The sequence below is a fragment of the Salvelinus fontinalis genome, chromosome 17, assembly GCF_029448725.1.
Source record: "Salvelinus fontinalis isolate EN_2023a chromosome 17, ASM2944872v1, whole genome shotgun sequence".
Lineage (NCBI taxonomy): Eukaryota > Metazoa > Chordata > Actinopteri > Salmoniformes > Salmonidae > Salvelinus > Salvelinus fontinalis.
The window spans coordinates 37,294,225-37,313,413 of NC_074681.1; the positions used below are offsets into that span (position 1 = coordinate 37,294,225).

The 19,189-nt window shown below is 44.8% G+C and overlaps 2 protein-coding genes across 2 annotated transcripts; one reads left to right on the top strand and one right to left on the bottom strand.

The window, feature by feature from the left end:
• Nucleotides 1-1,955: 1,955 nt before the first annotated feature.
• Nucleotides 1,956-15,332, top strand: LOC129814274 (actin-related protein 2/3 complex subunit 5-like). The gene is made up of 4 exons (XM_055867297.1): nucleotides 1,956-2,223; nucleotides 2,745-2,817; nucleotides 3,046-3,222; nucleotides 14,396-15,332. The coding sequence occupies exons 1-4, from the start codon at nucleotides 2,084-2,086 to the stop codon at nucleotides 14,456-14,458; spliced, it is 453 nt and encodes a 150-aa protein (XP_055723272.1). The 5' UTR covers nucleotides 1,956-2,083; the 3' UTR covers nucleotides 14,459-15,332.
• Nucleotides 15,333-15,543: 211 nt separating this feature from the next.
• LOC129813513 (serine/threonine-protein kinase pim-2-like) lies at nucleotides 15,544-18,362 on the bottom strand. The gene is made up of 7 exons (XM_055865806.1): nucleotides 17,693-18,362; nucleotides 17,347-17,441; nucleotides 17,137-17,187; nucleotides 16,618-16,839; nucleotides 16,302-16,458; nucleotides 15,930-16,106; nucleotides 15,544-15,725 (listed from the first exon to the last, which is right to left on the bottom strand). Exons 1-7 carry the CDS (start codon nucleotides 18,360-18,362, stop codon nucleotides 15,619-15,621), a joined length of 1,479 nt encoding a protein of 492 aa, XP_055721781.1. The 3' UTR covers nucleotides 15,544-15,618.
• Nucleotides 18,363-19,189: the final 827 nt, after the last annotated feature.

Here is a 19,189-nt window from a genome sequence, read left to right on the forward strand (position 1 = left end):
CAGTGGGTTAACTGCCTTGTTCAAAACCAGAACATTTGATTTTTACATTGTCAGCTCAGAGATTTGATCTAGCAACCTTTTGGTTACTGGCCTAAAGCTCTAACCACTAGGCTACCTGCCGCCCCAAAATTATTCACGTGGATTTTGTCTCATATACAACGATACCTTGTTTATTATTATTCTCAAATGGTCACTATGCAACTTCAATAATAATAATAATTTCTCTGGCTCATAGGCTGTGTTCAGACGGGCAGCTAATTTCTGATCTTTTTTTCACTAATTGGTGTCACGCCCTGACCTTAGAGATCCTTTTTATGTCTCTATTTTGGTTTGTCAGGGCGTGAGTTTGGGTGGGCATTCTATGTCTGGTGTTCTATGTTGTCCTTGTTTTGTATTTCTATGTGTCTGGCCTGGTATGGTTCCCAATCAGAGGCAGCTGTCTAGCGTTGTCTCTGATTGAGAACCATACTTAGGTACCCTGTTCCCACCTGTGTTTGTGGGTAGTTATTTTCTGTTTAGTGTGTGTCGTCACCTTACAGAACTGTTCGTTTGTCGGTTTTTTGTTGTTTGTTCAGTGTTCAGTTGTTTAATTAAAATAATGAACACTTACCACGCTGCACCTTGGTCCTCTTCTCCTTCTCCCAACGACGTTCGTTACAATTGGTCTTTTGACCATTCAGATCAGCTCTGAAAAAGAGCAGCTGTGAAAAGATCTTATGTGACTGGTTATAAAACCAATTAGGGGAAAAAAGATCAGAAGTGGGCTGCCTGTCTAAACGCATTCATAACGTTTTATTGGTACACACCAGTGGCAACCCGTCACCTGTTTAGCAAAAAAAATATATATATACAGTACCAGTCAAAAGTTTGGACACACCTACTCACACCTACTCAAGGGTTTTTCTTAATTTTGTACTATTTTCTACATTGTAGAATAATAGTGAAGACATCAAAACTATGAAATAATACACATGGAATCATGTAGTAACCAAAAATGTGTTAAATCTAAATATATTTTAAATTTGAGATTCTTCAAAGTAGCCACCCTTGCACATTTGTAGCCTGTTGGAGGTCATTTTGCAGGGCTCTGGCAGTGCTCCTCCTTGCACAAAGGCGGAGGTAGCGGTCCTGCTGCTGGGTTGTTGCCCTCCTACGGCCTCCTCCACGTCTCCTGATGTACTGGCCTGTCTCCTGGTAGCGCCTCCATGCTCTGGACACTACGCTGACAGACACAGCAAACCTTCTTGCCACAGCTCGCATTGATGTGCCATCCTGGATGAGCTGCACTACCTGAGCCACTTGTGTGGGTTGTAGACTCCGTCTCATGCTACCACTAGAGTGAGAGCACCGCCAGCATTCAAAAGTGACCAAAACATCAGCCAGGAAGCATAAGAACTGAGAAGTGGTCTGTGGTCACCACCTGCAGAACCACTCCTTTATTGGGGGTGTCTTGCTAATTGCCTATAATTTCCACCTTTTGTCTATTCCATTTGCACAACAGCATGTGAAATTTATTGTCAATCAGTGTTGCTTCCTAAGTGGACAGTTTGATTTCACAGAAGTGTGATTGACTTGGAGTTACATTGTGTTATTTAAGTGTTCCCTTTATTTTTTTGAGCAGTGTATATATATATATATATATATATATATATATATATATATATATATATATATATATATACATATATATATACTTTTTCGTTGCCAGTTTTGCATGGTATTTTGGCATTAATACGTGTCAAATATCAGTTTGCATACAAAGTAAAACATTTTAAAAAGCCGCATACAAACATGGTCTCTTTTTTTCTTTCTTGAGTAAGGCAGCTCCAAAAGGCAGGCGTTTCAGCCTAACTTTTCACTTAGGCAGAGAGATAGTGTTTTCTTGACCTCTACCACCATCTACTGTTATTTATGAGTACTGCTCCAACTATACAAATCATACATCAACCAATAGAGAGCGCCCTCTATGCGGAAGTGAAGCTGTCAGTGCGAGACAGGAAATTAACCCAGGAATTCTTTTACTGTAAAAGGATCACAGACAGATTGCAGGATTCTTCTTTAAACAACAAAACATATCGTCAAAATGTCGAAAAATACTGATTCGAACCAATTCAGGAAGGTGGACGTTGACGAGTATGACGAGAACAAATTTGTGGATGATGAGGATAATGGAGAGAGTCAGGTCGGTCCAGATGAAGCAGAAGTGGATTCGCTGATCAGACAATATCCTTTTACATTGATTAGATTTACTAAGTGCACAGTTACATTTGATAAAGTGGCGTGAAGCCGATACAGATTTTCTCCAAAATGTTGCAATGCACAGACCATCTGGCAAGTCGTGGTATGATGTTGCAGAATCAAGTATATGCTTTTGCGCGTGTCACTTCAAGTCAGGGCGTGGTGCTCTTTTTTCTTTTAATCTTTTTATATATATATATATATATGAGGAAAAAATACAATACACGTTGTGCAGTCATATGTGGTGTTTTATTCAGTAGAAGTTTAGTGGTGGTGGTAGGCCTCATATTTTGTTAGTTACCTTGAAGACAGTAATTTGTTTCAAAGCAGGTTCTGACAAATTGGGGGGTAAGAAGTGGATTCCGCCAGTCAGTTAGTCATTGAGTTCCTGAAACATAAAAGCAACATGATTTGAAGAGGTGAATCAAGCTGACCATGACCGTCTCATCAGTGTTAAACTGTGTTGTGTGTTGTCTCTGTCTGTTTTCCTTAACACTGTGATGCACAGGCAACCTGATGGAAGCTCTGCAGGCTGTGCTGAAGAATCCCCCAATCAACACCAAAAACCAAAATGTTAAGGTGAGCCTTCATTACAACACAATAGATCCGTTTTGAGCATTAATAACGGCCCCATGTGAAACACAACTTGCCTCTGTGTTCCTCAAAATACACTTTGAGCTTCCATCTCCTCAAAACTGAACTGTATAGTCTGTGGTTCACACATCATGACAGCATACAGAGTCGAGGCATGTGAAAGTGTGTACTTCCTTAGCAGAAGATACTAAAATGTTTGTGTGTGTGTTATAGGATCGTGCTGAGGCCCTGGTGCTTAAAGTGCTGAGCGCCTTCAAGAGTAGTGACATTGAGAAGGCTGTTCAGTCTCTGGATAAGAATGGAGTTGACCTGCTCATGAAGTACATCTACAAGGGTTTTGAGAAGCCTTCTGAAAACAGCAGTGCTACCCTGCTGCTGTGGCACGAAAAGGTAAGACTTATCCTTATTGGTGTATGGCTGGAAGCACTTACAAGGTGTGTGGGCATGCTAAAGCCTGACCGATGATACAGTTGAAGTCGGAGGTTTACATACACCTTAGCCAAATACATTTAAACTCAGTTTTTTTCACATTTCCTGACATTTAATCCTAGTAAAAATTCCCTGTCTTAGGTCAGTTAGGATCACCACTTTATTTTAAGAATGTGAAATGTCAGAATAGTAGTAGAGAGAATTATTAATTTCAGCTTTTATTTCTTTCATCACATTCCCAGTGGGTCAGAAGTTTACATACATTCAATTAGTATTTGATCGCATTGCCTTTAAATTGTTTATCTTGGGTCAAACGTGTCGGGTAGCCTTCCACAAGCTTCCCACAATAAGTTGGGTGAATTTTGGCCCATTCCTCCTGACAGAGCTCGTGAAACTGAGTCAGGTTTGCAGGCGTCCTTGCTCGCACATGCTTTTTCAGTTCTGCCCACACATTTTCTATAGGATTGAGGTCAGGGCTTTGTGATGGCCACTCCAATACCTTAACTTGGTTGTCCTTAAACCATTTTTCCACAACTCTGGAAGTATGCTTGGGGTCATTGTCCATTGAAGACACATTTGCGACCAAGCTTTAACTTCCTGACTGATGTCTTGAGACTGATGTCTTGAGTTGCTTCAATATATCCACATAATTGTCCTTCCTCATTATGCCATCTATTTTGTGAAGTGCACCAGTCCCTCCTGCAGAAAAGCACCCCCACAACATGATGCTGTCACCCCCGTGCTTCACGGTTGGGATGGTGTTCTTCGGCTTGCAAGCCTCCCCCTTTTTCCTCCAAACATATCGATGGTCTTTATGGCTAAACAGTTCTATTTTTGTTTCATCAGACCAGAAGAAATTTTCCAAAAAGTACGATATTCGTCCCCATGTGCAGTTGCAAACCGTAGTCTGGCTTTTTTATGGCTGTTTTGGAGCAGGGGCTTCTTCCTTGCTGAGCGGCCTTTCAGGTTATGTCAATATTGGACTCGTTTTACTGTGGATATAGATACTTTTGTACCTGTTTCCTCCAGCATCTTCACAAGGTCCTTTGCTGCTGTTCTAGGATTGATTTGCACTTTTCACACCAAAGAACGTTCATCTCTAGGAGACAGAACACGTCTCCTTCCTGAGTGGTATGGTATCTGCGTGGTCCCATGGTGTTTATACTTGCGTACACCTGTTTGTATAGATGAACGTGGTACCTTCAGGCGTTTGGAAATTGCTCCCAAGGATGAACCAGACTTTTGGAGGTCTACAATTGTCTTTCTGAGGTCTTGGCTGATTTCTTTTGATTTTCCCATGGTGTCAAGCAAAGAGGTTTGAAGGTACCCCTCCCATTGACTCAAATGATGTAAAGTAGTCAGAAGCTTCTAAAGTCATGACATAATTTTCTGGAATTTTCCAAGCTGTTTAAAGGCACAGTCAACTTAGTGTATGTAAACTTCTGACTTCAACTATATTCTTGTGGGAAGCTGCTATAGACCACCAAGTGCTAACAGTCAGTGTCTGGATAATATGTGTGAAATGCTTGGTACTGTATGTGATATCAACAGAGAAGTATCATTTCTGTGTGATTTAAAGTATTTACTGGCTCTCATCAAGTTGCCCACTCGAGAAAAAAACTTCAAACTGTAACCAGTGCTTGTAAACTGGTTCAGGTTATCAGTCAACCTGCCAGGGTATTTACAAACAGCACAGGAATGAAATCTTCAACATGTATTGAGCACATATTTTCTAATGCTGCAGAAATTTGCTTTAAAGCAGTATCCAAATCCATAGGATGTAGTGATCACAATATAATAGCCATATCTAGGAAAACCACAGTTCCAAAGGCTGGGCCTAATATAGTGTATAAGAGGTCATACAAGACGTTTTGTAGTGATTCATATGTTGATGATGTAAAGAATATTTGCTGGTCTGTGGTGTGTAATGAGGAGCAACCAGATGCTGCACTTGATGCATTTATGAAACTACTTATTCCAGTTAATAATAAGGACCCATTAAGAAAATGACTGTAAAAACTGTTAAATCCCCTTGGATAGATGAGGAATTGAATATTGTATGGTTTAGTGGGATGAGGCAAAAGGTATGGCAAATAAGTTTGGCAGCTCAACTGATTGGCAAACGTACTGCAAATTAAGAAATCACGTGACAAAGCTGAATAAAAATAAACTATACTATGAAACATAAATAAATGATATAAAGAATGATAGTAAAAAGCTTTGGAGCACCGTAAATGACATTTTGGGTCAGATGGCTCATTTATCACAAAACCCACTGATATTGCCATCTTATTTAATGACTTTTTCATTGGAAAGATAAACTTAGGGATGACATGCCAGCAACAAATGCTGACACTACACATCCAAGTATATCTGACCAAATTATGAAAGACAAGAATTGTACTTTTTAATTCCGTAAAGTCAGTTTGGAAGAGGTGACAAAATGATTGTTGTCTATCAACAATGACAAGCCACCGGGGTCTGACAATCTGGATGGAAAATTACTGATGTTAATTGCGGACGATATTGCCACATATTCAATTTCAGACTACTAGAAAGTGTGTGCCCTCAGGCCTGGAGGGAAGCTAAAGTAATTTTGCTACCCAAGAATAGTAAAGCCCCCTTTACTGGCTCAAATAGCTGACCAATCAGCCTATTACTAACCCTTAGTAAACTTCTGGAAAAAATAGTATTTGACCAGATACAATGCTATTTCATAGTAAATAAAATGACAACAGACTTTTAGTGTGCTTATAGGGAAGGCCACTCAACAAGCACGGCACTTACACAAATGACTGATGATTGGCTGAGAGAAATTGATGATAAAATGATTGTGGGGGCTGTTTTGTTAGACTTCAGTGCAGCTTTTGACATTATCGATCATAGTCTGCTGCTGGACAAATGTATGTGTTATGGCTTTACACCCCCTGCTATAATGTGGATAAGAGTTACTTGTCTAACAGGACACAGAGGGTGTTCTATGTTAGGTCACCATCAAACCACAATAAGCACAGCCATTTTTCCAGCGAAAGATAGCAGTCAGAAAAAGCAGAAATAGAGAGAAAATTAATCACTAACCTTTGATTATCTTCATCAGATGACACTCATAGGACTTCATGTTACACAATACATGCATGTTTTGTTTGATAAAGTTCATATTTATAACCAAAAATCTGAGTTTACATTGGCGCGTTAGATTCACTAGTTCCAAAAACATCCAGTGATAGGGCATAGCCACATCGTTTCAACAGAAATACTCATCATAAATGTAGACGATAATACAAGTTATACACATGAAATTATAGATGTACCTCTCCTTAATGCAACCGCTGTGTCAGATTTCAAAAAAACTTTACGGAAAAAGCAAATCATGCAATAATCTGAGACTGAGCTCAGAACAATAGCCAAATTAGCCGCCATGTTGGACTCAACAGAAACCAGAAAATACATGATAAATGCTTCCTTACCTTTTGATGAACTTCATCAGAATGCAGTCCTAGGAATCCCAGGTCCACAATAAATGCTTGATTTGTTCGATAATGTCCGTTATTTATGTCCAATTAGCTACTTTGGTTCGCGCCTTCGGTAAACAATTTCAAAGTCAGAAAGCGCCTCCACTATAACGTGACGAAATGTCCAAAAGTTCCGTAACAGTCAGTAGAAACATGTCAAACGATGTATTGAATCAATCTTTAGAATGTTGTTAACATACATCTTGAATAACGTTCCAACCGGAAAATTAAATTGACTTCAGAAGAGCGATGGAACGGACGTCCTACTCATGTGAAGGTGAATGCGTGATCAGCCCGTGGAAGTGATTACTCATTCCTGTCTCCTTCGGCCCCCCTTCACATTAGAGTCATCAGACAAAGTTCTGTTGACTATTGACATCTAGTGGAAGCCGTAGGAAGTGAAAACTCATCTATATCTCACTATCATTTCAATTGAAAGCATGGTTGAAAATCTGACACCTCAGAAACAATTCAAACAGGAAGTGGAACTTCTCAGGTTTTTGCCTGCCATATGAGTTCTGTTATACTCACAGACATAATTCAAACAGTTTTAGAAACTTGAGAGTGTTTTCTATCCAATATGAATAATAATATGGATATATTAGCAACTGGGACTAAGGAGCAGGCCGTTTAATATGGGCACCTCTGTGCACCTTTCATCCAAGCTACTCAATACTGCCCCTGCAGTCATAAGAAGTTAATGGAAGCCTCTCAAACATAATCCAGGTAGAAGCAGGAATTCCCCAGGGTAGCTGTTTAGGCCACTTGCTTTTTTCAATCTTCACTAACTACATGCTTTGAGTAAGGCCAGTATGTCTATATATGCGGATGACTCAATGCTATACACGTCAGCTACTGCAGCGACTGAAATGACTGCAACACTTAACAAAGAGCTGCGGTTAGTTTCGGTATGGGTAGCAAGGAATAAGTCAGTCTTAAATATTTCCAAAACTTAAAGCATTATATTTGGGACAAATCAATCAATCACTAAACCATAAACCTCAACTACATATCATAATGAATACTGCTTGGAGTAACCCTGGATTGTAAACGGTCATGGTCAAAACATATTGAAACAACAGTAGCTAAGATGGGGAGCAGTCTGTCCATAATAAAGCGCCACTCTGCCTTAACAACACTATCAACAATGCAGGTCCTGCAGGCCCCAGTTTTGTAGCACCTGGACTACTGTTCAGTCGTGTGGTCGGGTGCCACAAAGAGGGACCTCTGAATTTTAGTTGGCTCAGGACAGGGCAGCACGGCTGGCCATTAAAAGTACACGGAGAGCTAACATTAATGACATGCATGTCAATCTCTCATGGCTCAAAGTGGAAGAGAAACTGACTTCCTCATTACTTGTTTTTGTAAGAGGTGTTGACAAGCTGAAGGTACCGAGCTGTCTGTTTTTAGAATACTGGCACACAGCTTGGACACCAATGCATACCCCACAAGACATGCCACCAGAGGTCTCTTCACTGTCCCCAAGTCCAGAACAGACTATGGTAGGCGCACAGTACTGCATAGAGCCATGACAACATGGAACTCTATTCCACATCAGGTAACTGATGAAAGCAGTAGAATCAGATTTAAAAAGCAGATAAAAATACACCTTATGGAACAGCGGAGACTGTGGAGAAACACAAACATAGGCACAGACGCATGCATACACACACACAATAACATATGCACTATTTTTTATTTATTTTTATTTCATCTTTATTTAACCAGGTAGGCCAGTTGAGAACAAGTTCTCATTTACAACTCCGACCTGGCCAAGATAAAGCAAAGCAGTGCGACACAAACAACACAGAGTTACACATGGGATAAACAAACATGGAATACACACGTACACATGGATTTTGTGTTGTAGATATGTGGTAGTGGAGTATGGGCCTGAGGGCACACACTTAGAGTGTTGTGAATTCTGTATTGTATAACTGCCTTAATTTTGCCAGACCCCAGGAAGAGTAGCTGCTGCCATGGGGATCCCTAAGAAATACAAAATGCTAATTGACTGAACATTCCAAATTTCCCATGTCAATCATGCGTGTAATATTACTATGCAGCCAGCGATCCGCAGTATCCAAGGTACAGCATCCTATCAACTGCGCTGCTGCGCTTATAGTCTGTGGCGGGCCTGCGCGTCAAATCTTCAACAGCAGTCAGCAGATCTCGTGACCCTCTGCCCTGTTTTCCCCAACTCTTAAACTAAGCTTCAAATCCGTTCAAGTAACGCCTTCAATTGGAGCACAAGGTACATAATGAGTCAAACATTATAACATCGACATCCGGTTTGGTCCGGTTTGGAGCGAGCGGTCGCATTTGCATTCGCTCTGCAGGTAGTATAACTTTTCATTACATTTCATTATAGTACAACGGTTTAATTTGTCTAACCTTAGCAATTTCTTCTTAGCTAGCTACTTAGCCGTCTGTGTATAAAAGATAATTGCGTAATTATCGTATTCCGTCGTCTATCGTAGTCCACACTGCTATCTGCCCAGCAGCTAGCAAACGTCCACCGTCTACCGAATAGTAGTATAACTTTTCATTACATTTCATTATAGTACAACGGTCTGATTTTCATTTTCATTACAGTACAACGGTTTGGTTTGTTTGATCTTAGCTAGCTACATAGCCGTCTTTGCATCAAACATAATTGTGTAGTTATTGAGGTTCGCCAGCCAGCTATTTTCGCCCTAACGTAACGCAACGTAGCCAACACTGCTAGCTAGCCAGCTTGCCACCGAATAGCAGCATTGTAGAAACGAGTGCATTACAACGGAACGACTTGATCAGTGTAGTGTTGGCTGACTACACAGTTGTCTTTGCTATCTTTGATTTGTATTTGTTCGATCTTAGCTAGCTACTTAGCTGGCTACATAGCCGTCTTTGTATCGGTGATAATTGTGTAGTTATGAAGGTTCGCTGAGGTTCGCTAGCCAGGTATTCTCGCCCTAACGTAACGTAACGTAGTCAACACTGCTAGCTAGCCAGCTAGCCACCGATTAGCAGCACTGTAGAAACGATTACATTACAACGGAACGACTTGACTTGTGTAGTGTTAGCTAGCTACATAGTTTTCTTTGCTATCTTTGTATCTAAGATAATTGTGTAGCTTTGAGTAATTATCGGTTAGCTAGCCAGCTATTTTTCGCCTGCCGCGCTGCCGTCCTCCTACCTAGCCAACACTGCTAGCTAGCCAACTTCTACCGAATAGCAGCACTGTAGAAACTTACATTACAACGGAACGACTTGATTAGCGTAGTGTTAGCTAGTTGTCTTTGCTGTCCTTGTATCCATGATAATTGTGTAGTTTAGAGAAATTTAGTGAAATTGTCGAGGTTACCTAGCCAGCTTCACTTTCAACAACGTAGCCACTGCTAGCCAGGCTACTTCACCAGCCAGCAGTACTATATCATTTTAGTCAATAAGATCTTGTATTTTATTTTATTTTATTTTTGCAACGTAAGCTTAACTTTCTGAACATTCGAGACGTGTAGCCCACTTGTCATTCTAATCTCCTTTGCATTAGCGTAGCCTCTTCTGTAGCCTGTCAACCATGTGTCTGTCTATCCCTGTTCTCTCCTCTCTGCACAGACCATACAAACGCTTCACACCGCGTGGCCGCGCCCACCCTAACCTGGTGGTCCCAGCCCGCACGACCCACGTGGAGTTCCAGGTCTCCGGTAGCCTCTGGAACTGCCGATCTGCGGCCAACAAGGCAGAGCTCATCTCAGCCTATGCGTCCCTCCAGTCCCTCGACTTCCTGGCACTGACGGAAACATGGCTCACCACAGATAACACTGCTACTCCTACTGCTCTCTCTTCGTCTGCCCACGTGTTTTCGCACACCCCGAGACCTTCTGGTCAGCGGGGTGGTGGCACCGGGATCCTCATCTCTCCCAAGTGGTCATTCTCTCTTTCTCCCCTTACCCATCTGTCTATCGCCTCCTTTGAATTCCATGCTGTCACAGTTACCAGCCCTTTCAAGCTTAACATCCTTATCATTTATCGCCCTCCAGGTTCCCTTGGAGAGTTCATCAATGACCTTGATGCCTTGATAAGCTCCTTTCCTGAGGACGGCTCACCTCTCACAGTTCTGGGTGACTTTAACCTCCCCATGTCTACCTTCGACTCATTCCTCTCTGCCTCCTTCTTTCCACTCCTCTCCTCTTTTGACCTCACCCTCTCACCTTCCCCCCCTACTCACAAGGCAGGCAATACGCTTGACCTCATCTTTACTAGATGCTGTTCTTCCACTAACCTCATTGCAACTCCCCTCCAAGTCTCCGACCACTACCTTGTATCCTTTTCCCTCTCGCTCTCATCCAACACTTCCCACACTGCCCCTACTCGGATGGTATCGCGCCGTCCCAACCTCCGCTCTCTCTCCCCCGCTACTCTCTCCTCTTCCATCCTATCATCTCTTCCCTCTGCCCAAACCTTCTCCAACCTATCTCCTGATTGCCTCCTCAACCCTCCTCTCCTCCCTTTCTGCATCCTTTGACTCTCTATGTCCCCTATCCTCCAGGCCGGCTCGGTCCTCCCCTCCCGCTCCGTGGCTCGACGACTCATTGCGAGCTCACAGAACAGGGCTCCGGGCAGCCGAGCGGAAATGGAGGAAAACTCGCCTCCCCGCGGACCTGGCATCCTTTCACTCCCTCCTCTCTACATTTTCCTCTTCTGTCTCTGCTGCTAAAGCCACTTTCTACCACTCTAAATTCCAAGCATCTGCCTCTAACCCTAGGAAGCTCTTTGCCACCTTCTCCTCCCTCCTGAATCCTCCTCCCCCTCCCCCCCCCTCCTCCCTCTCTGCAGACGACTTCGTCAACCATTTTGAAAAGAAGGTCGACGACATCCGATCCTCGTTTGCTAAGTCAAACGACACCGCTGGTTCTGCTCACACTGCCCAACCCTGTGCTTTGACCTCTTTCTCCCCTCTCTCTCCAGATGAAATCTCGCGTCTTGTGACGGCCGGCCGCCCAACAACCTGCCCGCTTGACCCTATCCCCTCCTCTCTTCTCCAGACCATTTCCGGAGACCTTCTACCTTACCTCACCTCGCTCATCAACTCATCCTTGACCGCTGGCTACGTCCCTTCCGTCTTCAAGAGAGCGAGAGTTGCACCCCTTCTGAAAAAACCTACACTCGATCCCTCCGATGTCAACAACTACAGACCAGTATCCCTTCTTTCTTTTCTCTCCAAAACTCTTGAACGTGCCGTCCTTGGCCAGCTCTCCTGCTATCTCTCTCAGAATGACCTTCTTGATCCAAATCAGTCAGGTTTCAAGACTAGTCACTCAACTGAGACTGCTCTTCTCTGTATCACGGAGGCGCTCCGCACTGCTAAAGCTAACTCTCTCTCCTCTGCTCTCATCCTTCTAGACCTATCGGCTGCCTTCGATACTGTGAACCATCAGATCCTCCTCTCCACCCTCTCCGAGTTGGGCATCTCCGGCGCGGCCCACGCTTGGATTGCGTCCTACCTGACAGGTCGCTCCTACCAGGTGGCGTGGCGAGAATCTGTCTCCTCACCACGCGCTCTCACCACTGGTGTCCCCCAGGGCTCTGTTCTAGGCCCTCTCCTATTCTCGCTATACACCAAGTCACTTGGCTCTGTCATAACCTCACATGGTCTCTCCTATCATTGCTATGCAGACGACACACAATTAATCTTCTCCTTTCCCCCTTCTGATAACCAGGTGGCGAATCGCATCTCTGCATGTCTGGCAGACATATCAGTGTGGATGACGGATCACCACCTCAAGCTGAACCTCGGCAAGACGGAGCTGCTCTTCCTCCCGGGGAAGGACTGTCCGTTCCATGATCTCGCCATCACGGTTGACAACTCCATTGTGTCCTCCTCCCAGAGCGCTAAGAACCTTGGCGTGATCCTGGACAACACCCTGTCGTTCTCCACCAACATCAAGGCGGTGGCCCGTTCCTGTAGGTTCATGCTCTACAACATCCGCAGAGTACGACCCTGCCTCACACAGGAAGCGGCGCAGGTCCTAATCCAGGCACTTGTCATCTCCCGTCTGGATTACTGCAACTCGCTGTTGGCTGGGCTCCCTGCCTGTGCCACTAAACCCCTACAACTCATCCAGAACGCCGCAGCCCGTCTGGTGTTCAACCTTCCCAAGTTCTCTCACGTCACCCCGCTCCTCCGCTCTCTCCACTGGCTTCCAGTTGAAGCTCGCATCCGCTACAAGACCATGGTGCTTGCCTACGGAGCTGTGAGGGGAACGGCACCTCAGTACCTTCAGGCTCTGATCAGGCCCTACACCCAAACAAGGGCACTGCGTTCATCCACCTCTGGCCTGCTCGCCTCCCTACCACTGAGGAAGTACAGTTCCCGCTCAGCCCAGTCAAAACTGTTCGCTGCTCTGGCACCCCAATGGTGGAACAAACTCCCTCACGACGCCAGGACAGCGGAGTCAATCACCACCTTCCGGAGACACCTGAAACCCCACCTCTTCAAGGAATACCTAGGATAGGATAAAGCAATCCTTCTGCCCCCCCCCCCCCCCCTTAAAAGATCTAGATGCACTATTGTAAAGTGGCTGTTCCACTGGATATCATAAGGTGAATGCACCAATTTGTAAGTCGCTCTGGATAAGAGCGTCTGCTAAATGACTTAAATGTAAATGTAAATGTAAACAAGCACTAGGCCTAAAACATAAGCAACAAACGTGAGCTGGTAGATTAGTCAGCCTACACGGGAGAGGGGGGGGATTTACCCTCCCAGTTTTGATGTGAGTCTTGCGCTAACGGACATGCAGGACCATCCCTAACCTACAGGCCTACTGTGTGTTTTAAAAATAGATATGGATAAGATGGGTTCATGGTAGGTGCAGTTGGTAGGCTCATGGGTCCTGTGTGGCTCAGTTGGTAGTGCATGGCGCTTGTAGGTTCGATTCCCACGGGGGACCAGTACGAGAGAAAAGTATGAAGATGTAAGGCACTTTGATAAGAGCGTCTGCTAAATGACGTAAATGTAAAAATGCCTATCAAAACATTTAGTCGTAAATAGAAGTGCCATGGTCCCAAGGGAAATAGGCCTATGGCAGGAATATGAATTGATATTCATTTAAATATTGTACCTGTAATGCCCCCCGGACAAAATAAATAAACACATTGGTCTCAAAAAAAGTTTTTTTCTATATCCAGAGACCAAAAACCTGAACAGATGAACACATTTTTTTGCAGTTGGGGGGAATTGCATTGCAATTATGCATCACTATAGTCATTATATTGTAGGCTTCTGTTTTTAAATACATAGGCCTACCATGAAACCATGTTATTCATATCAAAACATGCGACGCCTACACACGCAGCAGCGACTGGGCATGTCGCACATCTCACTGACTTCATTAACGGTCCAGAGAGCAAGTGCCTACAAAAACGGTAGCCTACAACAAGTTTTTTGAGAATGTTGGCAGTCTATCCAGAGACACAAAAGCTGACCAGAGAAACACACAGGCTATTTGATTAGCAGGAGGGAGGAATAACATTGAATCAAAATCTAAATTTCCAATGGGTGCCTCAAGCTGCTAATATAATGCTGTTATTTGCATTCACTGTATTCATACGGTGTGTGTGTCTTTCTGTATGTGTTCTAGGCTCTCTCTGCTGGAGGAGTGGGCTCCATCGTGAGAGTGCTCACAGCCAGGAAAACTGTGTAGGGCTTGTACTGGACCTGACTGATTGCCGCTGGGACCACTCACTCAGGGGATGTGCTGGCACTGGAAACCCCAGGGCGTGTATTCACAAAGCGTCTCAAAGTAGGAGTACTGATCTAGGATCAGTTTAGCCTTTTTAGATCATAATGAATAAGAATACATGGACACTCTGAGACGCTTTATGAATGTGGGCCCAGAACTGGTTTTCTCTCTACGCTTGAAGGAAGCTCGCAGACATCGGACAACCTGTCTCAAATGGCCCCTTCGTAGTCCTAAAACGCTTAACGATATTCGATCGGAATCCAACGTTTGTCAAATGTTTTGTTGTCAAAGAAGATGAGGAATACTTATATTGTAAGATTTACATCATCGTAACGTCATAAGGATGACATGTAATATTGTGTCATTTTCCAAGATAAATATTGTGCTATCGTCATAGTGGGTAGGATGGCACCGTAAAGTAAGCTTTCATTCCCTCTAATGCAGAGACCAGTTTGTGTGTGATTATGCTGGAACAAGTTAACCTGGTCCCAGATCTGTTTGTCATCTATAGCCAAATCCACTGGGCATTAATAATATTCAGCACTAACAGATCTAGGACCAAGCTGGGAACAAGTCCTTTGGAATGTAGTGACGGAGTGATGTTATCACATGTTCCTGGACACATGTCTCAGAGGGCCTCTTCTTTTCTGTAACCTATTTACAAGTATAGAAACATATCCGAATGTCTTGGTAGAGTTAATGAGGGAATATCATGTTCCTTTCAAACAAGTGTAAACATTCTGAATCAAATGACCAAATGCCTTATTGAAATATTCATTTTTTATATATATGCTGTATAGGACATTTCTGGATTTAATAAACAAACATCTTACTATTTTTTTGTATGTTTTTTGTTCTGAAATTTTCACATTTCTTACATTTCAAATACAAAAGTTTCTCTATGAAAAAACAAGACAATGGAAAATGTCTATTAAAAAACTGCCAGAAAAAAACCTGACATGCCACTCAGTGTGTTTTGATTGCTTTCTTCTCTTTATTCATATACTTGTATCTTGCAAAGGTTCATTTTGCATTTCTTCCCTGATCGTTGTTGTCATGGTAACCTGCGAGCCGCCACAACTGACCCAGGTGGTAGATCACCCAGTCTCATGAAGTTCGTCCTAGATCACCGGTCCGTCTGCCATCCAGTCATGAAGGAGGATCTGCTCTAGAACAGGCCTCTTGGTGGGGTCCTGCTGCAGACAGCAGTTGATCAACGCCTTACACTCTGTACCATAAATAAAAAAATGATAGGATGGTGACTTTGCCTTTGGGTCTCTATTTTATATATTTTTTTGTCATTGAGCACCATTTTATGTATCCATAACCACATCCAAATGCATACCCACGTTTACCAACACAAACTCTTATTTTCTCTTTTAAATGGTCTATTGCTCTTGCCTCCCTCCAGCTCACCCTCCCTCCCGCTCACCTTTAGTCAGGCCCTTTTTGAAGCGCAGGCGCCCAGCAATGATGTCAGCCTCCTTGTTGAAGGGCAGACGGCCACACACCAGGCCGTAGAGCAGTACCCCCAGTGACCAGATGGTGGCGTGGCGGCCCTGGTACACACCGCTCAGCACCCACTCTGGAGGACAGTACTCCTCTGTGCCTGAGGAGGAAGGGGGGGGAAACATTAGAATAAAAAAAAATGTGTACATTAGGGCACACTGACAAAATGTTTTAAAACAGTAATGAGCACTTCTCATTGGACGGGTATAGATAGTATTTACCTCAGTCCCTCAGTTGCATTTCGTGCCTACTGAACATAATAACCCTGACCAGCCATTCTCCTGTTTTGTCCTACCTGAGTAGTCTCTGTAGGAGGATTCTCTCAGAAGGTCTCCACAGCCAAAGTCGATGAGCTTAACCCGCAGGTTGTCCGTCTGCACCAGCAGGTTCTCGGCCTTGACGTCTCGGTGCAGGACCCCTCGGTCGCGGCAATGCCGAACAGCCAGTACCACCTGTAATAACATAATATATGCCTCTTAACAAACAGTGGTTAAGTAAAGTGTGACTAGAGATATTTGTGTATGTGATCCCTGTGGGAAATGAACACACAACCTTAGTGTTTCTAGTGCCACGCTTTTACCAACTGCGACACACAGGTCTAGACCCGTCACCTGTATCATGATGATCCTGGCCAGACACTCGTCCACCCGGCCTCCCAGCTCCTCGATGAAATCAAACAGGTCCATGCAGGGATAGGGTCTCTCCAGCACCAGGATGAAACGCTCGGCCTCCTCGAACCAATCCAGCAGGCCCAGCACGTAGCAGCAGGACGGGGGCCGTGAGACGATCTGCATCAGGGCCACCTCCAGGGGCAAGGCACTCCTCTCTCCGGGCTGGAGGTGAGAGGGGTGGGGAAGTTGGAGAGGTGAGGGGAAGAAATGGGGTGCAAAGGTTGAGAGGGGGGTTGCCATTAGATGAGGTGTTCTCCACAGGTGAGAAGGCGAGTGAGGAACAACAACAACAAGCGTTCCCTTTATTGAGAGTAAGGACCGACAGAACCCCCAACCAACCGTTTCCCAACGGAGAACGCAAGAGGCCCGAGCCAAACCCACACCAAACCCCAGTAGGAGCTTCTTGTCTTCTTAGACGCACGGTACTTGCAATTGCGTCAACTAAAACAGGCTACTTACAAGCTTTACGTATGGCTCGGCCATTCCTCTGTTCACATACTTTATGGCCACCTGGGGGGGAAAAAGCAACACGATATATTCATATAGTAGTGTGCTTTCACTTCTTGCGTTATGTGAATATTGATAGATGAAAATTCTAATGTTTACTCCTATCCGTTAACTTACTACGACCAAAATTAGAATTCTATAACCAACTGTTAAAAGCTTCACCTGTTGGCCGTCACTTTTGCGCATGGCGGCGTAGACCGCCCCACATCCTCCTTTACCCAGCATGCTCCCCAGTGTGAAGAGAGCCTCAAAGCTACCTGCAACAAAGTTGCGCATGAGATAGAGCCCAAATCATCAAAGATTAGAAATAACAAACTCAAGATTAGATACTGATTCATGTCATATCCAAATACTAGTTCTTCTTTAGCCTTGTCCCAGATGTCTTTGTGCTGTCTTGACAGCTCCTGTGATCATTGTCAGGCCCATGGCAAGACAGCACTAACACATCTGGGACCAGGCTAATTCTTCTTCTTCTGCTGAAATGATACTACGTGTAGTCTGGTCTTACTGGGGTTGGGTCCAAGATTAAAGATACTAGAGTCTGAGGATGAAGAAGAAGAGGATGATCCTCTATAGTTGTGTAGTGGGTTCTTCAACTGGCCTCTCCTTAGTCGGGTTAGATAGTGAACAACGATGGGTATCTCTGGACTAGTGTTTCTATTGTTCTTATTCCTCTTCCAGCCCTCCCTGGACCACACCCTCTCCACCAACTCCTCACTGCTCTCCTCCTCCTCTCTGGCCCTCTTTCTTCTCTTCCGTTTGGTGTTATCATCACGCCATCTCAGGTTTAGTCCCTTACCATTGTTCACCAACCCTCCTCTCCCTCCCTTCAGTCCCGAGCAGGAAAGAACTGCGCTCTCATTTTCCTCCTCCTCGTCTTCCTCTTCCTCTTCCTCCTTGACTTCGTTCTGTCCTCTCAGGGTTTCCTCTTTTCTCTTCCTCCCTCTCTCTCTAATGGCAGCAGCTTCTCTCTCAAGCTCAGCCTGCCTATGTGGAGCTGGGGCTCTGGGCCTGAGTCTATAAGTGTACGTTAAGGCTGGAGTGACTTGTCTTCCTACTGTCTCACTCTGAGAAGGACTTCTGCTGCATGTCTCACTTCGACTTCTGCGTCGGCTCAGGAGCGATCCCTCCCCCATGTCCTTGGCTTTGACTCTCTCTCTGGACTTCAGTTTGATCATGTTGGGCCTCATGCATGGGTTCTTGGCTCGGGATGGACCGGGAGAGTCCTTGTTGGTGGGTTCGCTCCTACTTGGTTTTGGTTTGGGTCTGGCTCGGCCTCTAGCGTTCTCTCTTGGTAAATGGTTGGGTGTTCTGTTGGTCCTTACTCTCAACAAATAAGGGAATGCTTGTTGTTGTTGTTCCTCCTCACTCTCTGTCTCCTGGGAGTGACTCTCCCTGACCCTCAGCCCTGATATTGCTTCAAACAGACAAGCAGCTTGCTTTGTCGCTCTTCTACTTTCTCTCTCCTGTCTTTCTCCTTCACTCTCTCCAGATGTCTCACTCTCACTGGCAGAGCCGGAGCTGCTGCTGCTGCTTCCTTCCTCTACTTCCTTACTCTCATCACTCTCTCCCTCCCTCTCTCTGCAGCTCCCAGGAGATTGGTCCCTCTCGATCTGGGACCTGCGTCTCCTGATAGGTTTGGCTAACCTCCTGCCTTGGGGAGAGTTTCTCCTTCTTCTGCCCCTCCCCACAGAGTCGGCCTCCAGCCTCTTACGGGGAGAGCGCTTCATCCCATCTCTAGAGGCGATTAGTGGAGGCCTGCGCCTCCTCACAGAGTTGGCATCCATTCTCCTGCGCTGTGGCTGGGGAGAGTCTCTCCTCTCTGTTGGCTCAGAGGCTCCTGGTGGGTAGGGGCAAGCCGGAGTCCCACGCTTCCCTCTCCCCTCTCTCCCCCTCCTCAGCACTTTCAGTGAGTCTCTGGCCATGGAGAGAGGTCTCCTGAGCCCCCTACGCCTCCCACAGACTGGCAGGGAAACAGAGTAGCACTAAGTTTTTTCAGACAGAA

What these genes read in the sequence shown, in the direction of transcription:
- LOC129814274 (XM_055867297.1), top strand. Translation starts at nt 2,084, where the DNA reads ATGTCGAAAAATACTGATTCGAACCAATTCAGGAAGGTGGACGTTGAC. An exon ending in GTGGATTCGCTGATCAGACA is followed by an intron (nt 2,224 to 2,744) that starts ATATCCTTTTAC and finishes ACTGTGATGCAC; the next exon opens with AGGCAACCTGATGGAAGCTC. An exon ending in CCAAAAACCAAAATGTTAAG is followed by an intron (nt 2,818 to 3,045) that starts GTGAGCCTTCAT and finishes TGTGTGTTATAG; the next exon opens with GATCGTGCTGAGGCCCTGGT.
- LOC129813513 (XM_055865806.1), bottom strand. Translation starts at nt 18,362, where the DNA reads ATGATCAAACTGAAGTCCAGAGAGAGAGTCAAAGCCAAGGACATGGGG. An exon ending in TAATCTTGGACCCAACCCCA is followed by an intron (nt 17,442 to 17,692) that starts GTAAGACCAGAC and finishes ACTTTGTTGCAG; the next exon opens with GTAGCTTTGAGGCTCTCTTC. An exon ending in GCAAAAGTGACGGCCAACAG is followed by an intron (nt 17,188 to 17,346) that starts GTGAAGCTTTTA and finishes TTTCCCCCCCAG; the next exon opens with GTGGCCATAAAGTATGTGAA.